Source organism: Neovison vison, chromosome 5 (assembly GCF_020171115.1).
Source record: "Neovison vison isolate M4711 chromosome 5, ASM_NN_V1, whole genome shotgun sequence".
Classification (NCBI taxonomy): Eukaryota; Metazoa; Chordata; class Mammalia; order Carnivora; family Mustelidae; genus Neogale; species Neogale vison.
This window is the reverse complement of record NC_058095.1, coordinates 1361513-1384911: the sequence shown is the minus strand read 5'-3', so window position 1 is coordinate 1384911 and position 23399 is coordinate 1361513. Positions and strand designations below refer to the sequence as shown.

At 58.7% G+C, this 23399-nt stretch overlaps 1 protein-coding gene across 1 annotated transcript; it reads right to left on the bottom strand.

Annotated features, from left to right (window-relative positions):
* Positions 1 to 16135: 16135 nt before the first annotated feature.
* ACTG1 (actin gamma 1) lies at positions 16136 to 18865 on the bottom strand. Its single transcript, XM_044247233.1, has 5 exons — positions 18779 to 18865; positions 18071 to 18439; positions 17349 to 17787; positions 17067 to 17248; positions 16136 to 16984 (listed from the first exon to the last, which is right to left on the bottom strand). The coding sequence occupies exons 2-5, from the start codon at positions 18431 to 18433 to the stop codon at positions 16841 to 16843; spliced, it is 1128 nt and encodes a 375-aa protein (XP_044103168.1). The 5' UTR covers positions 18434 to 18439; positions 18779 to 18865; the 3' UTR covers positions 16136 to 16840.
* Between the last annotated feature and the right edge of the window lie 4534 nt (positions 18866 to 23399).

The following is a 23399-nucleotide window of genomic DNA, read 5'->3' as shown; positions in this document are numbered from 1 at the left end:
GACCATGACCAGAGCGGAAGACAGAGACTTTAACCCACTGAGCCACCCAGGCGCCCCTCATAGCCCCACTTCATCAGACCACTTCCCTGTTCTGGCCCTGACCACCTCATGGCCCCTGGCGCTCAAGCTCCAGGTACACACCCCGTCCTGTGGTCCCTGGAATATACCCAGGCCTGCTCTCGCCCCAGGGCTTTTGCAGTGTCCGTGCTTCTGGGGACCTCTCTTCCCTTCCATCTAGGTGCCCCACCTCCTTCAAATCTTTGCTCAAATGCTGTCCTCTCAGAGGGGCCTTCTCCAGCCCCTACTGGAGCTTTCACCGCCCCCCAGCTTTTCCTCTGAAGCTTGCATCCCGCCCCCCACACTGCAGTTTCCTGGTTTTTAAGTCCGTTTCCCTCCGCTAGGATGTGAGTTCTTTCTGCCCATTGTGTTTGCAGCTATATCCTGAGAAGGGGGCCCTCCCTAAGTATTGGTTGACAATAAACCCACCATAGGCCACCTTTCAGATCAAGGCCGACCCTCCCAGCAGCCCCACCCCAGAACCAGTACGCAGCAGCAAGCGGGGCTGCTTTGTATAACATACACGACAAAACGCTGACATTCTCAACACATCAGAGCGCCTCTGTTAGGAAAACCCGCAGCACTTCAATACAATGGAGGCCATGGCTGGGAGCAGATCTTCTGCCTTGACCCCAGCGGAGCTGAACGGCGCCCCCTCAGCTCAAACAGCTGCAAGGTGTCGTTTCTCACCTAGCAGACGCAGGCATGACAAGGTGGGTGCAGGGCAAAGGCGGGGAGGGCAGGGGCCCCGCTGAGGACCGGAGGGCGTCTGGCTCCTGGGCTGCGGCACTGTGGCTGCAGGGGCTGGTCCCAGGTAGCTGGGGAGTCGGATCCCGCGCCACGGCCCCATCCTGCCCTCCCCTCGCTCCTTCCCCATCAGCTCCCAGCGCCGTTTCGTATTTGATGCTCCAGGACAGCAGCTGGGAGATCAGCCTCTCGCTGGCGAGTGGCAGGTCGGAGTGGGAGCCCCACTCGTGACCTCAGTGGAGAGGCTCCCGGGCACCGGGCTCTGGGCGGGAGGCCGCCAGGGCAGCCCCAGAAATGCTTATTAAAGAGCCGATAAATCACGGCTCCATCCACCCTCTCCCCTCCGCCTCGCTGTCTGACTTCCTCCTACTGATGCATTTAATTTATCTCTAAAAACGGGCGAGACTGCTTCTTTGATTTCCACAGGGGCCACGTGGGGCATCTCCCGACCCTGGATGGCTGATGTAATGGGGCCCCAGCGCGGAAGGCCCCGTGCCAGTCTCCCCGATGCCCCGCAGTTTGGCTACGGGCCATTCCCAGGCGGTGTCGTCAGAGCTGGTGCGGTCCTGGCAGCTGGCTCGTTTGTCCATAGCGGTGGACACTCATCGGCCCACGAGGCCCCCGGCAGGCAGCAGGGCCTGGCCCCTGACCTCTCTTGTCCATGCCTCCCATGGGGACAGGCGGCCTCAGGACAGGGGCAGGGGTGGGGTGCTGACCTTCCCTTGGGCCAGACAGTTTGGATCTTTTTTTTTGCCTAAATCACCAAGACAGGAAAAATCTGTGGGAGTCAGAAAAAGGGATTTGTTTTCAGTACATTAATATTTACGGTATAAAGAAATCTGGAAAATATCCAAGAGAATTACTTGTCTACACCGGACAAGCTGAGGCCATCCAAGTCTGAAGGAGGCATCCCAGAACGGTTTCCAGAAGAATCCCAGCCGAAGAGCCACACTCTCTCCCTAGACATGGCCCTCAGCCTCCTTCAGTGGCCTTGAGGATGTACTTGAGGCATCTGGGCTGGGGTGCCAGTAGACCACACAACGGGACCGCACCGGGTCACCCGGGCTGGGCGCCTGCTTCCTTGGGGTCCTTCCCACTGCCTGGGAAAGGCCCTCCGTCTCCCAGAGGCTTCTGTGGGCTGCCCAGTCTCATCCACCAAACTGTCTGGCACTTTGTTTCTCAAGGTTGGGTGTCTGTGGCCGTCGGCAAGAATCCCGACTGAGGACATATCCCGAAATGACTCTGGGGTGCCCCAGGGTGAGCCTTTGTAAGCCCTCAAGCGCTCTGTGAATACACGCGTTGATCTGCAGAGGCAGGTGCGAGGGCGTCAGGGTCCCGCATCAAGTCAGCCGCAGGCGGGGCAGTGCCCCGTGAACGGGAGAGAAAACGAAGGGGCTGGTTTTTCTCCTGTAACCTGGGTTTCTCATGAAATCGGGAGGTGGGGCTGTCCGCGTCCAGGACCGCACCTCTCTGTCCCCCGCTCCAGCACGGCTAGCAGCTGGCCCGGGGTTTGTCCTCACGGTTTGCTAGGTGGCTGCTGGAATGTCAACCACGGCTCACAGTCCACCCCACAGTCGGGTGTTGGGGGTGGGGGGGAGAAGAAAAGAAAGGAGAAAGATGCAGGCCCAGTCACGCGTCTCCTATTTATTTATTTATTTTAAGGATTTGACTTATTGGGGTGCCCAGGTGACTCAGTGGGTTAAGCAGTTGCCTTCGGCTCAGGTCATGATTCTGGAGTCCTGGGATCGAGTCCCGGCTGGGGTTCCCTGCTCAGTGGGGGAGGGGGGTCTGCTTCTCCCACTGACCCTCTCCCCCTCATGCTCTCTTCTCATTCTCTTTCTCAAATAAGTAAATAAAATCTTTTAAAAATTCTGGGGCGCCAGGGTGGGTCAGTGGGTTAAAGCCTCTGCCTTCGGCTCAGGTCATGATCTCAGGGTCCTGGAATCGAGCCCCGCATCGGGCTCTCTGCTCAGCGGGGAGCCTGCTTTCCCCCTTCCTCTGCCTGTCTCTCTGCCTACTTGTGATCTCTCTCTGTTAAATAAATAAAAACTTTAAAAAAAGAAAAAAAAAGATTTTATTTTCAGGTCATCTCTACACCCAACAGGGAGCGCGAACTCACAGCCCCAAGACCCGGAGTCTTCGTGCCCACCAGCAGAGCCAGCCAGGAGCCCCGGAAGAAGGATTTTTAAAAAGATGTATTTATTTATTTAAGAGTCAGAGAGAGCACGTGCGCGTGTGACCAGGGGGCAGGGGCGGAGGGAGAGAGACTGCCCACTGAGCACAGAACCTGACACGGGGCTCGATCCCAGACCCTGAGATCACGACCTGAGCCGAGACCAAGAGTCAACCGCTCAGCCCCCCTGAGCCAGCCAGGCGGCCCAGGCGGAGGAGCCAACTTCTTCATTAGGGATCGGAAGGCTCACAGGTGAGCAGGGGTGGCGGGGGCGGGATCAAGAACACGCAGCTGGTCGGGAAGTCGAAGGTCGCGCGGCCGCCGCCGGCTCCAGCCACCTCAACACAGCAAAGTGCAACCAGTGCCACATGCCGGGAGCTCACGGGGCCCACGGCCACCCCTGCCGTCAGCCACGTCCAGGGCTGTGACTCAGGGAGGGGGATGACCCAGTTGCCAGAGCCTGAGCCACGGACCTTAGGGGACAAGGAGGAACCTAGGGGCCGTGAATGGGCACGACATAGTGGAAAGCAGTTTGGGGATACGTACGAAGAGCCCACAGATGGGCCCAGGAGCGTCACCTGGGGGAGCCTCCCTGGAGGATGGTGGCGGGCGCGCAGGGAGCTTCTAACGCTCAGGCCATCACAGCGAAGTGGCTTTTAACCCTAGCCCGCGGGGGCAGCTGGCTTGTCCGGCGAGGCACGTCCGCGAGTACGTGATCACCCGGCGACACGCTCACGTGCCCGCGGCTGTCTAGGCAAAGCGGGGGGACGCGTGATTCACCGAGCCCAGCCCCCCAGGCCGGCCTGCTGTTCGCTTCGTTGGCAGAAAGGTGCGGAAGAAGCTCCCCATTTTAGCAGAAATTTCTCCCCGAAAATTAGGTGAAGTCCTCAAATGTCAACGCCCTTGGAGCAAGCTCCAGGTTGGCTGGCTGGGAGGGTCGGATGAGTGGACCCAGCCAGACAAGCTCATAAAGATGCAGGAACGAGAATTGCCTCCAGTACGTTGTGTGTGATAGAAACTTAGAGCTGCCTCGGAACCATCGGGGAGCCGGGCTGACGGTGGGTCTCCACGGTCCAACACCGCCCAGCCACGAAGAAGGTGCCCCGCGTGTGTCGGCGTGGAAGGTCACTAGCGTGCGGATGGGAGGAAAGTCCGATCCTGGAGGAATGTGTCCTTTAAATCCTAAATATCCTGAAAATAGGTTAACATGTGCCTCGCGAAGCACAGAGGGCACTCCGGTGTCTGGTCACCGCGGGGTGCCTGGCGTGGGGTGTGTCGTCCTGCCATCAACAACCAGAGCACTGGAAGGAAAAGAAAATACGCAGCAACTTTTGGAAGACGTTGGACCATAGCCCGCCCCGGACTGTGAGATCCCTAAGGGAAGAAAGGCAAAGACGCGGGGCCGACAGCTCTCTTGCCTTTCTGCTGGGAGGTGCTCTCTGGACTGAGACACGGACACTGGGGCTGGGAGAGGCTGAAACGGTTGGAACGAGTGGGCCCGAGCGCCCAGCGGAAGTAGCTGTGCAGAGGGCAAGCTCCGGAAATCTACACAGACGTTAACTTAAGGTTTTTGGTAAATTTTAAACTTGAACCTGTGTTCAAGCAAACCCCGTGAGACTTAGCAAAGACCAGCCCCGGCAGAACGGCGGAGCTGGACGGTGCCCAGGGCTCACGGGGACGGAGAGATGTGCCGGTGCCCGACAGACCTCATGAAGCGCCCAGGGCACTCCTGGACATTTCGTAAGGGTCCCATCTTAGTCGTAGAGCTGGCCTTCCCCAGAGTAAAAGGCTAACCCAGACTCGCTCTAACAAGACTTGAAAATAGCCTCGGGGCGCCTGGGTGGCTCAGTGGGTTAAAGTCTCTGCCTTTGGCTCAGGTCATGATCTCAGGGTCCTGGGGTCCAGCCCCGAATCGGGCTCCCTGCTCAGCGGGAAGCCTGCTTCTCTTTCTCTCTCACTCCCCCTGCTTGTGCTCCCTCTCTGGCTGTCTCGCTCTCTGTGAAATAAATAGAATCTTTCTTTTTTTTTTAACATTTTTTTAAAAAGATTTTATTTATTTATCTGACAGACAGAGATCACAAGTAGGCACAGAGGCAGGCAGAGAGAGAGAGAGAGAGGAGGAAGCAGGCTCCCCGCTGAGCAGAGAGCCCGATGCGGGACTCGATCCCAGGATCCTGAGATCACGACCTGAGCCGAAGGCAGAGGCTTTAACCCACTGAGCCACCCAGGTGCCCCTGAAATAAATAGTAACTTAACAAAAAATAAAAACAAATTAAGACAATTAAAGAAAAAAATTGGTAAGAAATAGAATACCCAACCAACTACATCAACACTCAAACATTGACTTAATTGATGTTTACAGAACACTGTACCCAACATGGCAGAATGTGCATCATTTTCCTTTTTTTTTAATAAATTAGTTAATTATTTTTTAAATGTATGCTCCATACCCACGTGGGGCTTGAACTCACAACTCCGAGTGTCGCATGTTCTACTGACTGCGGGTCCCCTGAACGTCCTTTCCAAGCGTACCTAGAAAATGAAACAAGATTGGGGCCCCGGGGTGCCTCGGTCAGTCAGGGTCAGGTCGTGATCTCAGGACTGTGACCTGGAGCCCAGCTGGGCCTGGAATCTGCTCGAGATTCTTTCTCTCTCGTCCCCTGCCCCACCCCCCCCTAAAAAAATTAAGATTGAGCAAATTCTGGGCTATGACGCCAGTTTTAATAAATTCAAAAGGATTGAAAATACATAGATTATGATCTCTGATCTCTACAGAATTAAAGTAGAAACAACCATAAAAAATTTCAGGAAAAATTAAAAATATTTGGAAGTTAACAACATATCCCTAAGTAATCCATCGATTATAAAATCACAAGGGCAATTAGGACATATTTTAACCAAATGATATGGAAAACACAATGTATCAAAAATTTGGAGATGAGGGGTGCTTGGGTGGCTCAGTGGGTTAAAGCCTCTGCCTTCGGCTCAGGTCATGATCTCAGGGTCCTAGGATCAAGCCCCGCATCAGGCTCTCTGCTCGGCAGGGAGCCTGCTTTCTCCTCTCTCTCTGTGCCTGCCTCTCTGCCTACTTGTGATCTCTGTCAAATAAATAAATATTAAAAAAAAATTTTGGAGATGAAACCAGAACAGAGCTTAGAGGGTATATATAGTTTGCAATGTTGATATTAAAAAATGATAAGGGTCCGAAATCAAATATATATGTCTCTATTTTAAGACCTAGAAAAAAGAAGAGCAAATTAAACCCAAAATAGAAGGAAGAACAAAGAAAATAGCAAAAATCAATGATATAGAAAATGAATACATAATAGAGAAAAATCAATGAACGCAGAAGCAAGCTCTCTGGAAACCTCAACAACTTTGACAAAGCTCCAGGCCAGGAACACTGGTTTTATGGGCTGGATTGTGTCTCCACAAAATCCAAGTGTTGAAGTCCTAACCCCAAGGTTTAAACGTAAAATGCAAAAACTATCAGACTTCTAGAAGAGACATAGAAGAAAATCTACACAACCTCAGATGTGATTTTCTGGATATAGCACCAAAATCATGATGCACAGAAGAAAAAAATGGAGTTGGACTTCATTAAAATTAAAAACTTTTACTCTGTGAAGGACACTGTTGAGAAAATGAAAAGATAAGACACAAACTTGGAGAAAATGTTCGTAAATCACACATCTGATAAATGTTGCTTCCAAAAAATATAAAGAACTCTTTTTTTTTAAAAGATTTTATTTATTTATTTGACAGAGAAAGATCACAAGTAGGCAGAGAGGCAGGCAGAGAGAGAGAGGAGGAAGCAGGCTCCCTGCCGAGCAGAGAGCCCGATGCGGGACTCGATCCCAGGACCCTGAGATCATGACCTGAGCCGAAGGCAGCGGCTTAACCCACTGAGCCACCCAGGCGCCCCAAAGAACTCTTAAATCTAATAAAATACAACGACCCGGGGCACCTGGGTGGCTTGGCTGGTCAGGCATCCTACTCTTGGTTTTGGTTCAGGTCATGATCTCAGGGCTGTCAGACTAAACCCCGAGTCGGGGTCCACGTTCAGCAGGGAGATTCTCTCTTCCTCTCTGCCCCTCCCCCCAGCTTGTGCTCTCTCTCCTTCTCTTTCTCTCAAATAAATAAATAAATAAGTTAAGTCTTTTAATATTAAAGATTAAATTAAAAATCTGACATGTCACCTCCTCAAAAATATTAAAAAATAGAATTATCATATATATAACCCTGAATTCCACTTCTGGGTATTTACCCAAAAGAAATGAAAGCAAGGTCTTTTTATTTTTATCTTTTTTTTACTTTTATTAATTGGGTGCCTGGGTGGCCCAGTCAGTTGGGTAGCTGCCTTCGGCTCAGGTCATGATCTCAGGGTCCTGGGATCAAGCCCCGCATTGGGCTCTCTGCTCAGCAGGGAGCCTGCTTCCCCCCTCCCTCTGCCTCTCTGCCTACTTGTGATCTCTGTCTGTCAAATAAGTAATTAAAATATTTTTCTAAAGATTTTTAAAAAAGATTTCTTATTTATTTATTTGACAGAAAGAGCCAGAGAGGGAACATGAGCAGGGGGAGTAGGAGAGGGAGAAGCAGGCTCCCTGCTGAGCAGGGATCCCGACTCGGGGCTTGATCCCAGGACCTTGGAATTCTGACCTGAGCCGAAGGCAGACGCCCAATGACTGAGCCCCCCAGGCACCCCTGAAAGCAAGGTCTTAAGGAGATATTTGCACACCTACGTTCACTGCGGCAACATTCACAACAGCCGGCAGTGACGTGACGTGACTGTCATCGAGGAATGAATGACTGTCATCGAGGAATGACTGGATCAACAAATCAGGGTCCCTCCACAGAACAGAACATTATTTATCCTTAAAAAGGAAGGAAATTCTAACACATGCTACAATAGAGATGAAACTTGAAAACATTTTACTGTGTGAAATCAGCCCTCATGGGGCACCTGGGTGGCTCAGTGGGTTAAGCCGCTGCCTTCGGCTCAGGTCATGATCTCAGAGTACTGGGATCGAGTCCCACATCGGGCTGTCTGCTCAGCAGGGAGCCTGCTTCCCTCTCTCTCTCTCTGCCTGCCTCTCTGCCTACTTGTGATTTCTGTCAAATAAATAAATAAAATCTTCAAAAAAAAAAAAAAAAGAAATCAGCCCTCACAAAAGGCTACTGTATGAGGAACCTTTTATACGAGGTCCCTAGAGCCATAGAAACAGAAAGTAGGATGGTGGGTGCCAGGGGCTGGGGGAGGGAAGTGCAAGCTATCGTTTAATGGGGGCAGGGGACAGGGTTAAGTTTGAGTTTCCAAAATGGAAAAAATTCTGAAGATCGGTGGCACCACCATGTACTTAACACGACTGAACACTTAAAAGTGGTCATGATGATACGTTCTATGTTATGTGTATTTTATCAGTTTTTCAAATGAGAGCGCCGGACTGCTGGCGAGGAGACCTAGGGATGCTGTCACTCCCCGCTGGTAGGATGCAAACCGGTCCAGCCACTTCGGAAGGTAACTTGGCAGTTTCTTACAAAGATAAAGATAATGTCAGCATTCAATCCTGTGCTTATGCCGCAGAAATTTTGTCCACCTGATCTGAAAGCCCTGTCCAGACAAAAAGCTCCGTAGAAATGTTTGTGTTCACTTTATTAGTAATTGCCAAAAACCAGAAGCAAACAAAATGTCCTTGACAGGCGCGTGGATACACGAAGTGCGATGGGAAGGAGGGAGTTCCTGAGCCAACACAGACATGTGGACGATCCTGAAGGGCATGTGGCTAAGTACAACCGGCTGTTCCGGAAAGGCCCCATGCTGTTGCCTCCATGACCGTGGCCTCTAGAAAAGGCAAAATGATAGAGAGAGTAAATAGAAGGGTGATTGCCAGGACTTGAAGGCAGGTGGGGACGGAGGAAATGGAGCACAGAGCCTTCTTCAGGGTGAGGAAACTGTCATCATCGCCCTGTGGTGATGGGTCCACGACACCTGCATTTGTCCAAACCCACAGAATTTTAGAGCAGACGAAGTGAGCCTATCCAAAGCCACCAGGAGGAGGGGTGGGGGCACAGGGCTGAGCCAGGTCGCTGTGGAATGAGCGGGCTCTGTAAGACGAAGGGCAGAAGGAACGTCATGGGACCTGCACTGCGTTGGTCAAGTTGTTCCCGTCGGGTACCCATCAGGAATTCTTTTTTTTTTTTTCAAAGATTTTATTTATTTATTTGACAGACAGAGATCACAAGCAGGCAGAGAGGCAGCAGAGAGAGAGGAGGAAGCAGGCTCCCCGCTGAGCAGAGAGCCCGATGTGGGGCTCGATCCCAGGACCCTGGGATCATGACCTGAGCCGAAGGCAGAGGCTTTAACCACTGAGCCACCCAGGTGCTCCCCTCATTAGGAATTCTGAAAGCAAGTCCCGTGCACTGGGACTGAGTGATTGTGTCAGAGGGTGGTGGGTGCTGGGGTCGGGTTTCGCACTGTCGGAGTGGGAGCTGACAGAGAAGCAAGGGGCAGAGTAGGTCGATCCATGTGGTGTGGGTTAGAGGTGGAAACAGCAGTGGGCGCTCACGGTTACCTGAATAGAAGCACAGGTGGCCGCCTATAGAAACGTGTGTGTCCATGCACGTGTGCGTGTGCAGGGTAATGTGCACACATTCACCTCCTCACTCTGTCACCAGAGAGGGCCTGCTGGTGAGGACATCCCAGTAGCAATGAGCACACCCAGACCCCAGACTTTGGTCTCTAATACCCTCCTCCAAGAAAAGGAAGACACGGGGACGCAGCTGACTTGGGCCGAGGCAGGGAACATACGCTCCATGTGGCGCCAGGGAAGTAATCTCCACCAGAGCACTCCCTCCGGATGGGCTCCCAGGGGCCAACGATGGAGCAGCTGAAATGACAGAGTGAGTGAGGCAGCAGCGGGAAACGACCCACCGCACCTGCAGACACTGAGGTACCCACCGACGTAGACGCGCGAGCGAATGAGTGAGTGGGGAACACACAGGTCTCACACACAGAGGGGAAGGGATTCAATGTCGAGGCCTCCCACCCAAGAAGGTGAAGTGTAAGTGGGGCATGACCCCCCCAACCCCGGGGTGTGGGCTCCACGGAGTGACGTCCTTCCAGAGAGAACAGGACACACACTGGGGAGAATGAACACACCCCAGCCCGGGGTCAAGGCCCCGTCCTCGGTGACGGGTCCCACTGAGAACAGAGACCCCTGACATGAGGCGAGGAGAAGGCCCTTCAGCTCTGTGGTCTTCCTCCCCAAACCCGTCGCCCGTTCTCACACGATCCCGACGGAGGGATGGCCCCAGAACCCCCCCCGCCCCGCCAAGAATTGCCGGGCCCCCCAAAACCAGGGACGTGAGAGACGGCTCGGCCCCGAGGAGCCTGGGAGACATGAGAACTGGGGTGGAGAGAGGGTGTGACAAGAAAACCAAGGACGCCTGAGCAGAGTGGACTTCGGTTACCGACAGCGAGCCAGGCTCGTTCCTGCTTTGGGCTGCGCCGGGGACGGCACGGGGAGGGTGGGTGGGACTCTGCGCTGTCTCTGGGCCCTTCTGTGGATCTGAAACTGTTGTCAAGTTGAAAGCCGACTAGGAAGAAAACAGGAAGGAAGGGAGAGAGGGAAAGAGGAAAAAGGAACACACGGAAGGTCGGGCTCGCTCGCGGCTCGGCCGTTCGCGTAAACGTGCCCTTCGCAGAGCGCAGGGACGACGCGAAGGTCCCGGTCGGTGCCCCCAGGCTTTCCCGGGGCGCTTCTGCCAATCCCTTTCCCTTTCAGTTTCCCGAAGGCTTTCCCTTTGCGCTCAGACACTGTGTCTTTTCCAGGTGCGGCCGGAAGTGCCTGTGTCCAGGCGTGGTGTCCTCTCAGCTCGGGCGGCGCAGGCCGGAGCCACGGGGCCTTTCCCTGCCGCGGATGCGGACGGGGCTGTCCCGAGGCCAGTCCGAGGTGAGCAGCGCTGCGTCCCTGTGAGCCACCGGGAATGAGGCGGCGCTCGGCACCACCACGGGGCCGCCTGCGTTTCTTCACCAGAGCAGAGGAGGCAGGACGGGGCGCGGGAAGCCGGCCCACCTCCAGGCCCATCGGGCCCCTTGTCCCGTGGGAGAGACGCAGCCCCTGCAGCCACCCCTGCTGGGCCCGGGCTGGGGGTGGGGGGGACCTGGGCTCTGCCCTCGTCCGCAGGAGCCAGCTGGACATGCGGTCCCCTCCATCGGGATCTTGTCCTCACCGGCCAGCCGCTCTGTTTCCACAAAGGATGAGGGGTGGGCATCGGGGGGGTCGGAGGCTGGGGCCAGGGGGTGCACCGGGCAGGAGCTGGACTAGTCCTGGGGCGCTCACCATGGCTGAGGCTTCGCTTGGGACAGGTCCGGCCCATCGGATGGCTCCCGCAGCCCTCCGGAGCCCCCTGCTCCTGGGACAGCTGAGTCCCACCCTCCTCCCTGGGAGAAGGGTCCCTGAGTGAGGGTCTCAGATATGCAGGCCTTTCTCTAGTGCCCCCCAGCATGCACACCCCAAATCACGGCTTACCATCAGCCTCTGCTTTGGGGAAAGCAAAGCTAGGGGAGAGGGAGGTAACGGGGAGGGCCACGGGGCAGGGCACAGACCCCGGGCCAGGGAGTCCATGGCGGGCACCCCAGGGAGGCTGGGCCAGACCCCGGATGACACCGCGTCGGGGACAGCTAGCGGGCTGTGAAGAGCCCACAGGAGGAGGACAGAGAAGGCCTTTCTGTTCTGTCCCTCAGACAAGACCTCACTCCGGGGGCGGAGGGCCCAGCCATGGCTTTCGTTTGGGGTGTCTGCTGCCGCCCTGGGTGCCGAGGCTTTGGCTGGGTTGGGGCAGAGGGAGCAAAGGCCTCTGGGAGTGTGGAGCTCAGCTTGGGGCCCGGGGAGACAGAAGCCCCTTCCAGGCCCCTCCCCGGCGTGGCCTCCGTGGCCAGTGGCCAGTAGGTTCTGGAGATCAGGCCATCCTGTAAGTGAGCTAAGCTCGGGTGTTAGCCGGCCCCGATACTCTCCATGCCCCTGATGCCCGCAGGCTCCCCCAGCAGCCCGGCCGGGTCAAGGCCCTGTTTTGGCTCTGCTGCCGGGACTCCGAGCTCCAGCGTCTCCTGAGGGCTTTGTCTCACTGCCCGGAGGCATGCCCGAGTCCGCTGGCTCAGGAGAGTCCGACAGGCCCTGGCACCTACTGCGCACGAGGCGAGCCCTGCGAAGGGGAGGGAGCCCCGGTGAGCCCACTGCACTCGCCCTCCAAGAGCCCGCGGCGCACCTGCTCGCGGGGCCACCGGCGACAGAGCGGCCACCGGCGACTGCCGTGAGGGTGCGGGGGAACCAGGAGCACGGCTGGGGGTCCGTGAGCCAGTCGCGGCCGCACAGATGGGGGGCCCCCCAGAAAGTTAGGACCGCCGTGAGATCGGGGATCGCACCTCCGGGCACAGGCCCGAGTGAACGAGAAGCCCAGCCGTGCTCCCTGCAGCTCGGTTCCCGGAAGCCCAGAGGTCTGTCTGCAGGGGAGCAGACAGACGGACGGCCGTCTACCCAGACGGAGCTCCACTCCCAGAAGGACACCCTGACCCCCGCTACACCGCGCGGGCCCGGAAGGCGCTGCGCACCGTGGGAGACGCGGACGCAGAAGGACGAGCGCTGGGCTTGTCCCGACCACCAGCCTCGCGAGCCGCCAGAGCCCCCCACGGAGCGTCCGGTCGGGCGGAATCGTAAGACTCGCATGAGGTCCCTTTTGTCTGTTTTTTCCTTCTATCACCTTGTGCCTCTAGGTCACACCCGGGGACCCCTGCCGCACCCAGTGCCTTGGGGCTCCCCTTCCGTGGTTTTCTGGGTCTTACATTTTGGTCGTCGGTCCGGATGGGGCTAACACTTGTATACGGCATGAGGTCAGCGTCCGGCTTCCTTCTCCCGCACGTAGACACCTGGTTTCCCAGCACCGTTTGTCGGAAAGACCCTCCTTGCCCCACTCGCATGCCCTGGCTCCTGCTGGTCCCACTTGACCACACGCATGAGGGTTTCTTCCGTGGCTCCTCCTGCTCCTGTGCTCTGGCCTTTACTGGTTCACGCTGCGCTGGTCACTAGGCTCTTCAGGAGGTTTTGAAATCAGGAAGTGGGTGTCCTCTAGGTTCTTCTTTCTCAAGGTCGTTTTGGGGCTATGAGAGTCCATATGAATTTTAGGACGGACTTTTCTACTTCTGCAAAAAAACATCGTTAGGACTTTTACAGGAATTGCGCCAAATCTGTAGATCACTTTGGATAATGCTGACATTCTAACAATATTGCTTAACAATTCATGAATTTGGGGTATTTCCACTTATTTATGTCTTTTAACATTTCTTTTAGCAATGTTTATATTCTACACTGCACAAGTCTTTCATCTCCTTGGTAAAGTTAATTCCCAGGTATTTTATTCTTTTTGATGCTATTATAAAAAAGATAAATTTACATGTTGTATATTTTACCACAATTAAAAAAAAAAAAATCATTGGATGGATGGATGGATGGATGGATAGATCGATTGATCCTATAGACCAGGGAGGGAGACAAATAACGCAGGCACGGACCTGTAGGGACTGGTGCACAGGGGACAGACGGGGCTGTGCAGGGGCCCCATGGATGGCCACACAGGTGGTGCTTGGCACAACTCCAGAGGCTACCCCTCCCACTACCTGGTGCTGTATCAGGTAGGCGCGCCTCGGTTATGCTGCGTAACAACTGACCCCACGATCTCATTGACTTCCAGCAACAAGGATTTCTTTTTTGCTCACCCTGTATGTCCATCCAGGTTGGCTCTGGTGGCATCTCTCCAGCCTCCAGACTGATGGAGAAGCCCCTCTCTGGAATGCTGTGGCCCCAGAGCAGAGGGGAAAGAGAGCAGGGCTGCTCCCCCCTGCTTCCTAAGTTCCTCAAGCTCTATCACTGTCTAAAACATGTCCCATGGCCCAACCCGTGATCAGTGGGGCGGGAGGTGTAACTCTCCAGAGAGGGGCGGCTTCCTGCAGGAAAGAGCCGCCGCGCAGCGGGGTATGAGGCTGCAGGCCGGCCCAGCTGCGGGAAGCCGTGGGGAACCCCTGTGTAGCAGCAGCAGCCCCCCCGCTTCCCAGACAGAAGCTCACTGAGTTGGCTGTCTGTGACCTCTCACCAGTAACGGTCCTGGAAGCCATCTCCCAGCCTTTCCAGTGCAAATCCTTGAAATGGTCTCTGTCCTCTACTAAAACACTGGCTGTTAGAGACGAATGGACCTTGGACTTGGAATTGCTTCCGATGCATGCAATGTCTACCTCTTGCCTGGGGACACTGGCTCCAGGTCCCAGCGGTTACTGACCACCTGCTGGGTGTGGGGACGCTCCTCCCGCTGCAGAAAGCTTGGGCACCTGCGAGCCTCCCGCCCTGCTCAGCAGTCCTTCACCTCTGCCTCCCTGTCAGGACACCAGGGTAGCTCTGAGTCCCCAGGTGGCCAAGGCACTTCTCCAAGGAGGCATCCCTTCCGGAAGCTTCCATTCATTAAACTGAATGGTATTTAAGACAACGTTAGCCTCTGAGGTTTCATCTTCTGCAAGTTGTCCGGTCGTATGCATTCTCTCACGTGTCTGCAGATTTTCCTCCCTGTCTTGGTTCGCGGCTCCGTGCACAGTCTGGAGGGAAGTCCCTGCTTCTCCGCTTAGAAGACGCTGCGTCCCAGGTAGTTCTGCTGACTTTGTGCATGACGGCCTTCCTTGCAGAGAGCTCCCTTTTGTTTTGAAGAAGCAGGCAGAAACTATCCTTGTCTTGCTTTGGTTTTTCAAGTCATCCCAAGCCCCATCTCCTTTCTCAAAGTTCAGCATCTTGGTAGACTCAGAGATCCTGAGAGAAATGCCAGACAGGTGGTTTGCTGATTCGGGTGTTGGGGCCTCGCTGTGTCCTCATACCCGTGAGGAGAAGCCATGACTCTCCTGTGTGGGGACAGTAGAGGGACTGGCCCACCGGCCCCAACACCAGGAGGGCGGGGCCAGGACAGGGCTGATGGGGTGGCCCCCTTTCTTCTTCTGGCTCTAGGACAGAGGTGTCCCCTGCTCCCCACCCAACACACAGGGAGTCCTTTCTCCTCCACTGCCGGGACCCACGCACACCATGGACCAGACCTTGCCCCCACGGAAAGTGGAAAGCCGCACAGGGGGAGAAAGTAGTTTGGTCGTGCTGGACGCTCCCGCGGGTGGTGCCCATAGAGGGGAGAGCCGGGGCTCTGGGGGGCCCACTTGCTGACAGGAGACTCTCCAGAGCCTTCAGTCGTGAGCTCTTGGGTCCCCCCTCTCCAAGCCTGACAGCGCCCACCCCCAACCCAGAGAGATGGGACCTAGGGACCCCTCCCCGCTCCCTGCTGATGAAACTTGCTTCCCAGCAGCAGAGGCAAAACCGGCCCGTCAGCCAACAGTATCTTTACCATTTCCAAAGTCCGTCCTTCCAAAGCCCTAAGCGTTCTCCATCCTTCCTTGAAGCACAGTCGGCGAAGGGTCGGTCCCACTCCGTTGGACTTCAGCTCAGGTCTCGGGGTTGCAGGATCAAGCCCTGAGCTGGGCTCCTCTGCATTCTCTCCCTTGCCCTCTGCCTCCCACTCCCAGCTCGAAGCCTCTTGCAAAACAGCAGCTCATTTCCTTGATCCAACCTGCATGTAGTTCCCTTTTGAATCTGAAGAAACGGACTCAGGCCTCCCACTAGAAGCCCCAAACCTTCAACTGAAGCCAGGGGCAGACAAGGGTCTTCAAGGTCAAGTTGGTCCCGTTCACACCACTGGGGACCAGTCCCTGCTTCAGTGACCCGGTGGTTTCAAGATCTTCACAGCCGTGGCACTGAGCTTGTGGAAGGAAAGAAACCCAAGTCCCACAACACCCACCCACAGAGGGAACCCAGCCCTGCAGGGCCCCAAGTGCTCAGTTCTCCAAATCCCCATCTGGAGAGCTCCCACTTCTGGTCTCCGCTCCGCTGGGGCCCCGGATGGGAACCCGCCCCACGGGACAGGGGCTCCCCAGTTCCCAAGCCATGCCCCGCTGCTCACTAGCCTGGGTCCTTAAAGCGGTCACACATTTGCTCGTGAAGGACCCAGGCTGTTGCCCAGCTCCAAGGAGGGAGCTGTGCCCTTCCACACCCTCTGCCCCACCCCCACAGAGGCCAGTGGACGTCACTGCAGCACTTTTTTATTTTCCTCACACAATGACGCGTTGCTGGGGCCTAATGTTCTCACATGACAGTAGAAAACCAAAAATTTGTTGTCATCTCTTAAAGAATTGAGAATTGTGTACAAAAACCTTACATAAATTAAAAGGATGAATAAATTTACAGTTGTAAATGCAAACCGTTTTCCAACTCAAGGCAATTAACCCACGGTGTTCTGGCAGGAAAACATCGGGTAAGAAAGGAAAGTGGGTCCTAAGGCTCGGACCTTCCCAACCCTGTTAGACCGGCAAGACAGAAATGACAACTCGTTCAGGACTCTTGCCAGCCTCTAGAGAAATCCTGGAATAGGCAGCTCTTACACATTAATACCCTGCACAGATCAAGAACCTCACGGCCTTGCGGGTTCTCCCATCAATGGATTTCTCTTCCATAAACGTGTTCTCAACCTCAGCCACGAACTGACCGAGCCACATGTGCTAAGGGCTTAAATCAAAGATATGTACAGGGTATTAAACATATACCAAGGGAACAGTTAACTTGGATACAAGGTCAAGATCAGCAACAAGTTCTACAATCCAGTGCTGATATCAGATACAAGCTTCAAGGACAAATTTCTTTTCAAAGGCTGATTCCAGTTTCCGAGGCCGGCGTGAGGTGTGCACATCTGCCGGGGCAACTGCTACTCCGGGTTCGCTTGCCCGCAGTCCGTTTAGAAGCATTTGCGGTGGACAATGGAGGGGCCCGACTCGTCGTACTCCTGCTTGCTGATCCACATCTGCTGGAAGGTGGACAGCGAGGCCAGGATGGAGCCCCCGATCCACACGGAGTACTTGCGCTCGGGGGGCGCGATGATCTGTAAGACAGAGGACGCGGCTTTTAGTCCAGGCTTCCCAGCGAGGCCTTGGAGCCCCAGCCCGCAGCCACGCTGGACTCACCTTGATCTTCATCGTGCTGGGCGCCAGAGCGGTGATCTCCTTCTGCATCCGGTCAGCGATGCCGGGGTACATGGTGGTCCCGCCGGACAGCACCGTGTTGGCGTAGAGATCCTTCCGGATGTCGACGTCACACTTCATGATGGAGTTGAAGGTGGTCTCGTGGATGCCGCAGGATTCCATGCCTGAGACAAAGGTCTCCGTTAGAGGGCACACGCCCACGAGCCCCGCCGCCCTCCCCGGCCTAGGGGGGGCCCTGCTGCCCCGCCGCCGCCCCACACCTACCCAGGAAGGAAGGCTGGAAGAGCGCCTCCGGGCAGCGGAACCGCTCGTTGCCGATGGTGATGACCTGCCCGTCGGGAAGCTCGTAGCTCTTCTCCAGGGAGGAGGAGGACGCGGCCGTGGCCATCTCCTGCTCGAAGTCCAGGGCGACGTAGCAGAGCTTCTCCTTGATGTCACGCACGATCTCCCGCTCGGCGGTGGTGGTGAAGCTGTAGCCGCGCTCGGTAAGAATCTTCATGAGGTAGTCCGTCAGGTCCCGGCCAGCCAGGTCCAGACGCAGGATGGCGTGGGGCAGGGCGTACCCCTCGTAGATGGGCACAGTGTGGGTGACCCCGTCCCCAGAGTCCATGACAATACCAGTGGTGCGGCCAGAGGCGTACAGGGACAGCACAGCCTGGATGGCCACGTACATGGCTGGGGTGTTGAAGGTCTCGAACATGATCTGGAGAGAAGGCAACGGGCTCCTTAGTCACGGGTAGGGGCACCGAGCCACCCCCACGCTCACACGCTGCATGCGGCATGCCACAAATGTGATGTGTAGAGAAAAGAAAAGGTTGCAGGCAGAAACACAAATAAGAAACCTTGAGACTTCAGGGAGGAAATGCCAGGAGAGGAACAGAACCCTGGAAATATCGAAAGAAATACTTGAATTTCAGAAAATAAAGCTGAGCAAAACATGGTTTAACGAAAACAGATGGGCGGTGGTCGCATGGGGCAGCGCCTACCTGGGTCATCTTCTCGCGGTTGGCTTTGGGGTTCAGGGGGGCCTCGGTCAGCAGCACGGGGTGCTCCTCGGGCGCCACGCGCAGCTCATTGTAGAAGGTGTGGTGCCAGATCTTCTCCATGTCGTCCCAGTTGGTGACGATGCCGTGCTCGATGGGGTACTTCAGGGTCAGGATGCCCCGCTTGCTCTGGGCCTCGTCGCCCACGTAGGAGTCCTTCTGGCCCATTCCCACCATCACGCCCTGGTGCCGGGGTCGCCCGACGATGGACGGGAACACGGCCCGGGGGGCGTCGTCCCCAGCAAAGCCCGCCTTGCACATGCCGGAGCCATTGTCGATGACGAGCGCGGCGATCTCCTCTTCCATTGCGGTCTGCGTGGACACCCGTGCGGTGAGACGAGCCCGGCACCGAGGGTCCGCCGCCCCCCGCCGCCCCCGAGCCCCGCGGGGAGTAACCGCCCGGCACCCGGCCTCGGGCGGCGGCGCGACCGGGCCTCTCCGCACTGCGGCCGGCCCCGCCCCGCCCCGCCCCCCCAGTCCCCCCGGCCGGCGCCCTCCGTGCACCGGCTGTCCCCGCCCCACCCCCCCCGCACAGGCCCGGGCCCGCCGACCCCGGGGCCGTACGGCCGGGCCCCTCGGGCAGGAGGCGTGGTGCGGACACCCGCACCCGGTGCGGGGACCAGGCCCCGGGGCGCCAGGCCGGCGTCTTACCGGCGGAGGTGGCGGCGGTGGACGCGAAGGACGAGCGGGAGGAGAACGCGGAGCACGGGCCGGCGGCGGCGAGTGAGACCGAGCGCGGCCTCCCCCGCCGCTATTTAAGCGAAGCGGGACGCGCGCGCCAGCCGGCGGCGCGCGCGGCCCCAGAACATGTCCATATATGGCGATCTTTCCGAACGCCGGGCGCCCATTGGCTCGCCCGGCCGGGACACGTGGGGCCCCGCGCCCGGCCCCGCCCCCCGCCCGCACCGCCCCCAACGGCCCCGCCCGCGCCGCCCCCGCGCGCTCCGGACCCCGCGCGCGAGACCCCGCGCGTTCTCGCGCGCGGGCGGGGCGGGCGGGAGCCCCCCGGGATTCGCGGGCCCGGCTGCGGGTCGGACGGGCCGGCCCCGCCCCGGGACTGCTGGGCTGTGGGGGAGGGCCCGGCTGCACCCCGAAACTGCCTGGCCCAGGGCTCGGCCGCGCCCCAAGCCGGGGTGTGTCCCCGCGGCCCGGCCCCACGGGTGGGGGGCTTTGCCCCCGCGCGCCCCCTGCGAGATGCACCCCGAGGCTCCGCCGAGAGCGTGGGCTGCGAAGGCCGACCCCGGGCTGGGGGAGGGGCGGGCGAAGGGACCCCCCCCCCGCCGGTCGCCCTTGCGGCGCTCTGGGTCCCGCGGCCGGGAGTTGGGGGGAGCCCCAAGGAGTCGTGATCTCGTCTCGGTGACGAGGGTTAGAAGCCGCCTGTCCCCCCCCCGCCCCGCGCAGGTCCCTCCACCGGAGGAGGGGGCGCCCTGCCTGGGGTCCCTGGCGGTGCGGAGACGGAGGCGTCACTGCAGACGCGGCCGACGCTTCCTGCCTCTCCAGCCGCAGGCCTGAACGTCCCCGGGCGCGGGCTCCAGTCGGGGTTTGGGGCCACCCCCCTCCCACTGCGGAGGGCCTTTGTTTTGTTCTAAGCTTCTGTGTGCGTTATGAGGAAACTGAGGCAGAAAAGTGAAGTTTTGTCTGCCCGGACCGTGGACTCTCCCCTGGAGTTGGTGGGCGCCCTCCTCTCTGCATGTCCCATGCCAGAGAGAGCCAGGGCGGCAGTAGGTTTGAGGACCCCTACCCACAGGCCGCCCCACTCTCCCCGACCCTGGGTGGCCAACAGGCCGCCCCGTCCCCGCTGCCCAGGAATGTGTGTCCTTCCGGGTGCGGGGCGGGCCCTTTTCCCCCGGAGCCTGAGCTGGAAGACCTGTCAGCCAAGGCAGGGTCCTCGCTGCACCTGCTGGCGCCAATGTTTTGGATACGCCCAGAGGGGAACGAAGACTATGATTTCTTTGGGATGATTTGTAGGCTTTTGGAAGTGCTCAGAATTAGACGTTGGAAGGGGCATGGGGCAGGGCACCCACGAAGAGGGGCGGTGGTCGGACCAGGCCCAGTGAGGCAAGGGACTCACGCAAGGGGGGCTCAGCTCCACCCAGGCAGGTGTCTGATGGCGTGCGGGCCTCCCTAGAGCCCTGCGGGGTGAGCCGGTGGCCCAGCCTATGGAGGGGGACGCTGGACCCAGAAGGCAAAGCCGCTGCCCAGCTCACCTGAGGACCGCAGTGCCCCAGACGACATGGCCACCCATGTCCCCAGGCCTAGCTGGGTCCCCGACTCCCCAGACTTTTCCTGGGCCCGGGGCTGCTGTCCCTCGGGTGTGGGCCGCACTGTGGGAGAAGCCCGTGCTGGGCCTCCTAAAGCCCATCCACGCTGGGGGCCACTCGCGCCCGTGGGCACCATCGTGGCCGGCTCAGCCGCCAGGTGGGGTGTCTGTGATGCGAGGATGACTCCCACTTGGGGGCCCCAAAATGTCACACACACAGGGAAGGTGGGAAGTCCCAAGGTCTCCCCGTCCTGTGTCCGCCAGCTCCGCGCCTGCACTCAGGCCTCTGACTGCGGCGGGGGGCACCTGCCCGGCCTCCAGTCCAGCCGCCCGGCCCTCCTTTGTCTGGTGGCTCGGAGGGGCGGCCGCTAATGGGGACAGATGGGGAGGGAGCAGACACCCGCAGACCTCCGTCCCCGCCCCGCTTCCTCCCTGCGCACCTTGCAGTCCGCCGGGCGCCGGGTGCTCGGCCCCGGGGTCGCGGAGGTTAGTGGGGCGGGGCCCGGGAGCCCCGAACTCCCCCCGCGAGGCGCGGCGCCGGGCTGCGGGGGAGGGGCGGGCGCGACTTCCTCTTCCGCGGTGTGTCACCGGCGGGGGGACGGCAAGGTGCGGCCGCAGGTGTGCGGCGGGGGGCGGCGGCGCGCGCGGCGCGGCCATATTTGGCGATTTGGGCGCCGCGGGAGCCCCGCCCGCCGCCCGGGAAGCCGCGGCCCGGGCAGCCCCGTCCCCGCCCGCCGCCGGCCCTGAGTCACCGGCCGGGCGGGGGTGGAAGTAACGGACGGGGGGCGCCGGGCGCGCTCCTCGCCTTATTTAGTCAAGGAGGCCGCCGATTGGCCGGCGGGACAAAGGGGCGGCGGCGGGCGGCAGGGGCGGGAGCCGAGGGGGCGTCGCCGTCCCCCGCCCCCACCCCGGCTCCCCGCGACCCCGCGGCTCAGAGGCAGGCCCGGCCGCGACAGTGGGGGTGGGGCTGCGTGTGGCCCCCCTCCCCCCGCCCCCACCGCGGTCCGGTGGCCGCCGGGGGCGGGTGCGATGCGGGGCCCGATGCCCGGCCGGGGAGCAGGGGAGTGACCGCCCTTCTGGGAAGCAGCACCGGAAGCCTGGGACGCGTGGACGCGGTGGGGCCCGGCTCCAGGTAGAACTGAGCCCGCGGGCCGGGCGCCGGGGGAGGGGAGCACCGCCTTCCGCGCTGTGATTTTTCTGTTTTGCAACTGGGCAGTAGGAGGCCTCGCCCAAGGTCACCTCGGGGCTGTGCTCTGGGAAGCTCAGGGCCGCCCCCACCCCGCCGGCGTCCCTGGGGAGGGGACGCTGATGCCGGGGCAGCCCCTGGCTGGGGCGAGCAGGGAAGCTCTGGGCAGGAGGGAGAGAGTCTGCACTTGCCGTCCTGCCCAGGAGCGGGTGCGTCCTTTCCGTCTTGGGGACAGAAACTTGAGCCTCGAAGAAACGACGTGATTTTTTTTCTAGCTCATTGCTGGCTTTGGGGGATTTGTGAGTTTGCTGCCTCTCATTTGCTCTCCCAGGCCTGCAATGGCTGAGAAAGTAGCGGGGCAGGGAGGTGGCCTCACCTTGCCCGTCAGTAACTGTGGTGGGACTTAGCGCTCTGGTCCTTAGTGCTGTCTGGCAGCCCCACACCAGCCTGTCCTCTCCCTGCTCTGCAGGACCTCTGCACCTGGGAGCAAGGCCCGCCACCCCCCACACACCCACTCTCCCTCACACACCCCCCCCCCCGCCCTGCCTCCCACCTCCAGCCACCTCCTACCTACTCATCCCTTGTTAGGCAGACAGGCTAGGTCGTGGGCCACTGCTCCTAGCCTCTGCCGCTGCTGTTCCACCCGCCTAGGATGCCTGTCCTCCACCCAGATGCAGTGTGGGATCCTGGGTTGGATCCCGGAACAGAGGAACCAGGGAAGCCCGGGGAAAGTGTAGAGTTTAATATCAAGTGCCAGAGTTGGTCTCAGTGACAGAGGAGCCATGCAGGCGAAGTTGGAGGTAACGGACTGTGCCACGTTTCTGTAAATCTAAAGTTGTCTCAATAAAAACTTCACTTTAGAAAACCCAAGGAAAACCAGTTTCTCTGTCTTGGGTCTCTGTCTTCTTCTCCCAGGGCTGTGGACAGATCACATGCGCAATGATGCTTCCGCCACCCAAAGCCAGCGGAGAGGCGAGGGGGGCCGGCTTGAGCCGCATGGGTCCCGAGGGCTGTCCTGGTAGGCAAGGCCGGGTTCCTGCTGGCTTGGCCTGCTTACCTCTGAGTTCCAAGTCAAAGGGCGAGGTCAGAGCCACATACTTCAGTGTCTGGACTAGCACCCAGCGGGGCTTGCTCCCCTGCCAGCGCTGGGCACACTGAGGCACAGCTGGAAGGGAAGCCATGTGGTGGCTGGTGATGGGGTCACACGCACCATGGTGTGCAGTACCTGGTGCCCAGGTCTCAGGGCTGCCACTCCGTGCTGCGCCGGGAAGCCCTGGGCCAGGCCTCCATGCACCATCCACTTCTTGCCATCTGGGGAGGTACCCCAAATGTATCCCGTGCTACAGGTGGGGAAGCAGGCTCGTGGTGTGGGGAGTTCGGGGTACAGAGTCCCCCCCAGGCTAGGAGTCCCACACCACCCCTGTTCCTGCAGAGGAGGGTTCCAGGCTTTTCAAAGACAGGCCCTGGGGGAGTTTTATCTCCCCACCCTGGTGTAGCAGGAACCACAGAGGGTCCTGGAAGAGCAGGGGGTTGAGTCAGGACCTGGGTTCTGGGCCAGGTTCCGTCCTGTGCCAGCTGGGGCCTCCCCATGCCTCAGTTTCCCTGAAAAAGTGGTCTCGGGATGTGAAGGTAGAGTGGCCCATCAGAGGCTCTGAGGCTGGCGGTCCTTCTGCACTGGAAGATGGGTCTAGGGACAGAAGGCCACGGGGCAGCCTGGTGAGTCTCCCCTCCACACCCGCCCCCCAGGCCCTCTCTCTGTCTTCCCCGCGTCTGACTTTGACGTCCCAGTAGGTTCAGTTTTTGGCTAAGAGGCACTCACTCTACAC